The sequence below is a fragment of the Bidens hawaiensis genome, unplaced genomic scaffold (genome assembly GCF_021521415.1).
Source record: "Bidens hawaiensis isolate Kalapana, Puna unplaced genomic scaffold, B.hawaiensis_p1.1 tig00019700_1, whole genome shotgun sequence".
NCBI classification, from domain to species: Eukaryota; Viridiplantae; Streptophyta; class Magnoliopsida; order Asterales; family Asteraceae; genus Bidens; species Bidens hawaiensis.
Window position 1 is genome coordinate 202360 of NW_027492995.1, and position 7444 is coordinate 209803.

Below are 7444 nucleotides of genomic sequence, written 5' to 3' on the forward strand. Positions count from 1 at the left end.
TCATAAATTAAATTAATCACATATTAATTTCTTATTGTTATTATTTATAGTAGATTCAATTGATTATAAGATTCCACACCTGAAACATAATTTTCTTTTTATATTCACCGTTTTAAATTTGGTTATGTATGTTTAATTTTTTTTTAAATTTGTGTTTACAAAATAGTAATGTCACTAAATTTCTCAATAATGTATAATAAACACGTATTATATTTTTATCCATTTTAACTAAAAAGTTTTTTAAGCATAATATAAATCTTTTAATTATAACATCCAAACAATTTGATAGTTTAAGTCTTCATAATGTTTTCAAAGAATATTAAAAATATTTGATAATTTATTTCCTATACGTTTATATTTTGTTTTCATTGATTTTGTATCATATTTTTTCACATTTAATTATTTTTAAACTCAACATAAAATTTTTTAATATTTTTAAAGTTATTTGAAAATTCATTTATTGTAAAACGTTTTTAAGTTTTCCAAGTTTAAAAAAATATTAATGTCAGTGATTTAAAAATTTGTTGCAAGATTGGTCAAAATCAACAAAAAAATTCATAATTTTTTGAAGTTGACTAATTCCATTTTTTTTATATTTTGTAACTATTTTGAAAATATTTCAAAATAGGTTGTTTTAAAAGAATATTAAATTTGTTAGGTATAAAATATTTCAAAATGGTTTAAGTTAGAAAGATGTTTTATGTTATCATTTTACTTTGTTTGTTGTTGTATGTTATTTTGTTTTAATAAAAACAAAAATTTAATAAAAACAACTTTATTAATGTTCAAATGTTACTCATTATTAAACATGTTATTATGGTATATTTAATTTGATGATATTGTTTTATTATATTTTCAGGTGGTGAAGCAAAATGAGTTTCTTTTGGTAGAATGTTTGAAGAAGTTGATGGTGGTTTAATATGAAAGAACATGGTTGTGTCTTTTGTTGATGTTTCTTGGTTGTTCGATGTACATTAACTTACTGTAACTTTTAAGATCTAGACAATGTAAATGGTTAAAGTTTTAGTCTGAAAGTTTGAAGAAGTATTGTGTTGCTTGAATTTGTTGTTTAAATCTATTATGTTTGTTGACATGTTTTTCCACCCGTGTGTAACACGGGCTATACCTTATGAACATGTAACGGAGGGGTTTTTTTACCCTATCAAAACAAGGTTGTGATCATGTTTGAGAATGGACAGTATAAGATTTTTAAGCCTAAACAACTATTGTCATGTGATGATTTGATCATGCTGAGAGAGCTTGACATGTTGAAGTTATCTAATGCAAGAAAAGAAGTTGCACATCTCGATTTGAAAGCGGAAGTGAGTTTGAAGGTCAAATGGTTAGAACAATGTTGTAACTATGAAAGTGATTATGAAGACTTTCCACCCGCGTGTCACGCGGGTTTATTTTCCACCCGGGTTTGTTTGGTTTATATTTTATATAATCTGCTATTGTGTTGTAACAGTTTTCAGGTGTGTTAGGAAAAAGGATTTTCTTTTAGTTGAAGTTTTCAATATGTTGATGATGGTTTAATAGCAAAGAACATTATTAGTTATTTTGTTAATGTGTTTTGGTTGTTATGTTCAAGTTAACTTCCTGTAATTTAGAAGTTTTAATATTAAGATAATGTAAATCTGTAACTTTTTGGTTGGTATGGTGATGCGTTTAGTGACAATGTAAATCTATCAAGTTTTAATAGTTAAAGAAATATTATGTTTGTTTAAATTGATGTTTGAGTTGATTATGTTTAGTGATATGTTATTCCACCCGCGTGTCACGCGGGTATATACCCTAGTTATTTTGTATTTTATTTCAACAAACTACGACAAAAGTTAACTTTCATATAAGGAAACAAAATATTATGAATTATTTAACAAGTATTTCGACCCCCCGCGTTGCGGGGGGTTGTGAAATCGTAGCCAAAGTTCAGACGTTTCCCGAAATATACAACAATCGTATAACAAAAACTAACCAACCTCAACAAAGGATAGTAAACATGAGTATGAGCACCAAAACTTAAAACTTTACCCGACAAAATAAATCAAGATTTCCACACAAATGTCTCTTATAATAAATTAAATGAAAACTTATATTTACAATACCCGGACCTCAATTTAAGATAAAAGGGATGGAAATAAAAGTGTCCCGGACCTCCACATCCACTCACTCGCCGTAAGCCCAACACCACTATCATCACCCGAAATCGTGACGTTTTCCAATCTAATGTCCTCCAACTACTAAAGATTAGCATAACTGTTAGTTACATGACTTGGTATTATCTCTCATGTAGCACAATGACCCAAAACAAACATTAAAGTGATCATATAATCACCTTCTCGCATTAACGGTAATATTAACTTAGTTCGTTACGGCATAGCCACTTTTAGTATTTCATCCAAGTGTTTTGTTGACTCAAGTATGCGAAATCTTTGATAACGTCCCCCTGCACCGAGTAGACTGTAGTATATGCTATAAAACATATACGTAGATGATCTAATCTAATCTAGTCGCTTTTAATTCATATTGTTATTTTATTTTAATAGTGTATACAGTTTTTCAAGAAAGTTTAAACTCTGAAGTATCAACAGATATGTCATTTTCTTTTGTGACATTTACTTATCTTAATGTACAACTTAAATGGCCGTCAATAAACAGATAGTAGAGTTCTTTCTGGAATTTTGGAAATCATTTCTTTATGATCCTTATTTGTATGAGTTGAGGTTTTGAGCGCGGTTTGATGTCGCTTAGGCGTATTAGGGCCGACTAACTCTATGGGACACTGTTGTTCAACTTGTTAGTATCAGCAGTAATGTATATGAAGTATATAAAACATTAACAATAGCAACAAATCCAAAAGAATCTTTCTTTATCATCTTGACATCGACTCAAATTAACCCATTGAGCTGTAAGAAAACCCCAACGGCCTCTTTAACCACATGCACATGGCTCCATATTTCTTCCCTATTTTATTTGCAACTTCATATGCAACCCCATTGAGGCTAAATTAATATTCTTTCATTAACTAATTCATGCTATGCAAAAAACAAAACTGTTGTAATGTCATGCTAAATGTGCATTATTGCATGATAGCCACATCATTTGGTACCTTTTCTTAATGCTTTATGCGCAACTATATCTTGCTAAAATACTAAATAGAGCTAAAAAAGAGTGACACCTTTGTTGTTCGTCTACATCTTTACTGCGCTTCCATCGCCTTCTTAACCACCTCCAACTATTGTTGCCGACCTTCCACTTATAAGGCGACTACTTGTTCAGGAGACTCACGTCTCTCTGTTGGAAATTCAAATTAAATTAGGTAAAAAAACAATTGCAATTGTTATAAAGCATTATCCAATACGTGTTGCACTAAAGTTGTTACCTTTTTCTACTTGCTTCTTGAACTGTGAATGTGATACCTGCACATTTGTTAAGACAAATAAGGAATGAATACACTTTAAATTTCACCAAACATAACGGAAAATACTTGTAAATATATGAAAACGCCCAACTCATTGGATAATAGGCTTAATATATATACCACCTTCACAAAAATACACAAACTTCAATACTGCCATATAAGAGTGAGAGAGCAATTCAATATAACATTTCATAAACTAAAACATTGTTGGTTGTATCATTGTCGTCTTAAACATTTGTTAACATCCTATGGTTATAATTTCTGAAACAATAAAATGTTTAACTGGTTATTAAGTTATAATGAATTAACAAAAAATTCTCACAACTTAAAAAGACGTATTTGTAGCATAACACATTAGGACGTAGAATGAACCCACCCAGTATGTGTGTTTTTGAATTAATAATCATCCAAATTCTAATGTAGTAAGTAGAGCATATATATAACTTGATTCTAGTTAAACCAATGCAATCACACTCTGTCTTTCGAAACCCACGGTTTAGTTCAACCAACCTGAAGCTGAAATCTGGACATTTTCAGCACATATTCTGAGATTACGTTTGTCTTTGGCTAGAGTATGCGGGCCTCCATCGAATCCCTTTCAAGCCTTTAGTGATCTTCGGTCGTCAACATCTTTCTCAAACGCCAATGAGGTCGACCGATTGAAGTTAGAAACTCAGCTTGGCAAACACATTGCAAGAAAAGGAATCATGAGTTGTACTCACAGTTTTAGTGTTAAAATCTGGTCAAAGAGGATGAAATGGCGGTGGAGTTGGCTGAGAAGTGAAGGGAATGCATTATTAGAAGAGCACGCATTTCAAAAAAAAAAGAATAGGAGAAGGTGTACAATATATGAAGCAATGAGTACAACATTAGAAGCTTTAAGAAGTTCAAAATTAATATATAGGATAATAAGTTACAAAATGATACCACAACAATTGGGTCGTCCAAATTTTGGACAACATAACAATTTTTCTTGTTTAAATATATAAATTCGTGTAAGTGTATATTTATTTTAAAATATATAATTGAATAATTACTAAAATATTCGATTGACTTCACACAATTTTTGTGTAGTTAATTGAGGGAGGGTTTAAAGAAAAACCACTGAAATACCTGTAAACTTGTGAAAACAACTTTTAAACACAACTGTTTTTAACTTTTTTTTCCACACGATTTAGATGTTATTTTATCTTTACTAAAGCCAAAAAGAAATACAAAAATTATATCTGGTTTGTGGAACATACGCATAGCACATATATTTACTTGGTATAAGATACTATATGCAACTTCGCAGTTCGCACGATACTATAGGCAAAGATTAATAACATATAAATTGAATGAAAAAAATAAAATTTAAAAAAGTTGATGTTCGGAAGGAGTTTTTTACTAGTTAAATGTGGTTTTGTTAGAGGCTACACAGGGTTGAAAGCAGGGATGAGATCAGTACCATGCCGGGTACCGATCCCAAATTTCTCAAAAGCTTGACACATGTACTATATGTAAAAATATCATTAAGTACCGGTACATGTATCGATCCCGAATTTCCCAATTCCGATTTTTTAAAAATCTTGGTATCGGTAGCGAAATGCTCGTTTTAGTATGTAGTTGAAAGGGGAAAATTTGAAAAATTTTAATTACTAAAGAAGCAATGGAGAAAAAAATGGAATTTTAGGGGCCCCCATTTTAAGGAAAATTAATGGGAAAAAAATATGGGAGTTTTGGGGATGGAATTCGTCAATTCAAATTGGAAAATGAAATCGTCAAATTGGAGATGGTTCTAGCCTAGCCTAGGGAATCATTATTGACTGGTATCAAAATATTATATTGGATACGGTTGGGAGTATCGTAACATAATATAATATAACATAGCATGCGCTTTGTTAGCTGCAATCCGCCGGATCACCTCGCTACCATCACCAATAGGGTTTATTGTACGTATCAATCTCCTAATCAGGGCCGGCCCATAGGGGTGGGGTAGTCGACGGCCACAGGCCCGACACCTCGTTAGGCCCGAATTTCTTTTTTAAAAAAATTATAATTATTTTTATTAAAAACAATATGTATATTGAATGTTTAAACTTAATTACATGACTGCAAAGGGGTATTACTCACAACCAAAAGATTATAGGTTCAAGTCTTATTTGAGACATGTATAATCTTATTTTTATATAAAAAAATTTTAAACAACCCAAATTATTACTAAGTAAACCTATATAAAAATTAATACACTCCTTTTTAATTAAGGCTCAAAAAAATTCTCGCATTCGACCCAAATTTTTTTGTGCTTTCTCAGAGCCGGGCCTATTCCTAATGTTTAACATCAATTTATATATCAATACTAACTCATTTTAATATTAATGCTTGTTAAAATTCCTTTGCAGTTTTTGATTGCTTCCTCTCACTTGAAGATCATGAGCACAGGGCCTACATGGGTGGCATTGCGGTTCAACTTCTCGAACGCGGCCATCCCGATTCATCTTTCATGGTTTTCAACTTTAAACAAGGTGGTGATACAAGGACACATGTATCATCACACATATTATCATCCCAATACAATATCAAAGTAATGGATTACCCTATACAATATCAAGGCTGCCCAATCTTACCATTGGAAATGATCCATCATGTTTTGAAATCTAGTGAGAGCTGGCTCTCGTTAGCGGGCCAACAAAACGTGCTTTTAATGCACTGTGAAAAGGGCGAGTGGCCCGCGCTTGTGTTTGTGCTTGTAGCCTTTCTTTTAAATGGAAGACACTTTATTGGTGAACAAAAGACTCTTGAAATGATGTATAAACATGCTCCTAGAGAGCTTCTTCGTCTTTCAACACCTTTAAATCCGCAACCTTCTCAACTGAGGTATCTTCGGTACGTAACCAGTGGAAGTTTAGGTTTTGATTTGCCGCCTGCAGAGACACCGTTGGATTTGGATTATATTGTACTTAAGTTCCTTCCTTTGTTTGGTGAGAAGGGTTGTCGACCTGTGATTCGAATCTATGGTCAGGATTTGTCTTCTACAACAGCCAATAGGAGCTCTACGCTTTTGTTTACATCCTCCGAAACCATAGAACAAGCCTGTTATTATCAACTGGTAAGTCAAAGTAATCAGATGATAAAGTTTCATTTTCAAAAGGCAATGATATAATATCATGACTTTGTGACTGCAGGAAGAGTGTGAACTGGTGAAAATTGATATTCGTCAGCGTGTTCAAGGAGACGTGGTTGTTGAATGCGTGCATTTGAATCATGATAAGGAGGAAATGATATTTAGGGTAATGTTTCACACAACATTTGTGCAAAGCAGTGTGCTTATTTTGAGTCGTGATGAAGTTGATGTTATGTGGGATGCAAGAGATCAGTTGCCAAAGAACTTTACAGTAGAGGTAGCACTCTTTTTAACAGACCTTGTTTTAGAAACACTAGAAGTTGAATGCATATTCTTAATTATATTTATCAGGTATGTTCTTCGGATGTTGACGAAGAGTTTTTTGAGGTAGAAGAGATATTTAGTATCGCGGTTGAAGGGCAAGATGATCCTTTACCTAAAGAAAGCGAGGTGGTAACTTCAAATGGTTGATGTGGAAGATGGTCTTCTAAATCTATCACCGTAGGATTTGAACTCTCATCTCAACTACATGGGGAATACATTTTTCCATCACATCTCACACCTTCATACCACTAAGCCTCTAGTAAAACAATTATTATTATTATTGTTGTTGTTGTTGTTGTTCTCCATTTATGATTTTTTCATGTTATTGTCAAATTTCAATATGAGATCTTTCTGGTGGTGTTCTGAACTGTTGGTCCACTTTTATGGGACATTTAGACCTGTGGTCTAGGGTCACCGGCTCACTGCAACCCATGGTCTGAACCACTATTCACAAACTTAACCACTCTCTTGGCCTGAATCATGATAGATTGCAAGCTTCATACCGCCTTTAATTTAACCCCATTATTGGTTCTATTGTACATTGATAATAACATAACAAACCGGCACAATTGATACCAGAAATAACAGTATATCAC

The 7444-nt window shown here is 32.5% G+C and overlaps 1 protein-coding gene across 1 annotated transcript; it reads left to right on the forward strand.

Annotated features, from left to right (window-relative positions):
• Window positions 1–1181: 1181 nt before the first annotated feature.
• On the forward strand, window positions 1182–6995 carry LOC143559112 (formin-like protein 20). The gene is made up of 5 exons (XM_077047790.1): window positions 1182–1421; window positions 1469–1475; window positions 5803–6509; window positions 6586–6801; window positions 6876–6995. Exons 1-5 carry the CDS (start codon window positions 1182–1184, stop codon window positions 6993–6995), a joined length of 1290 nt encoding a protein of 429 aa, XP_076903905.1.
• The last annotated feature ends 449 nt before the right edge of the window (window positions 6996–7444 follow it).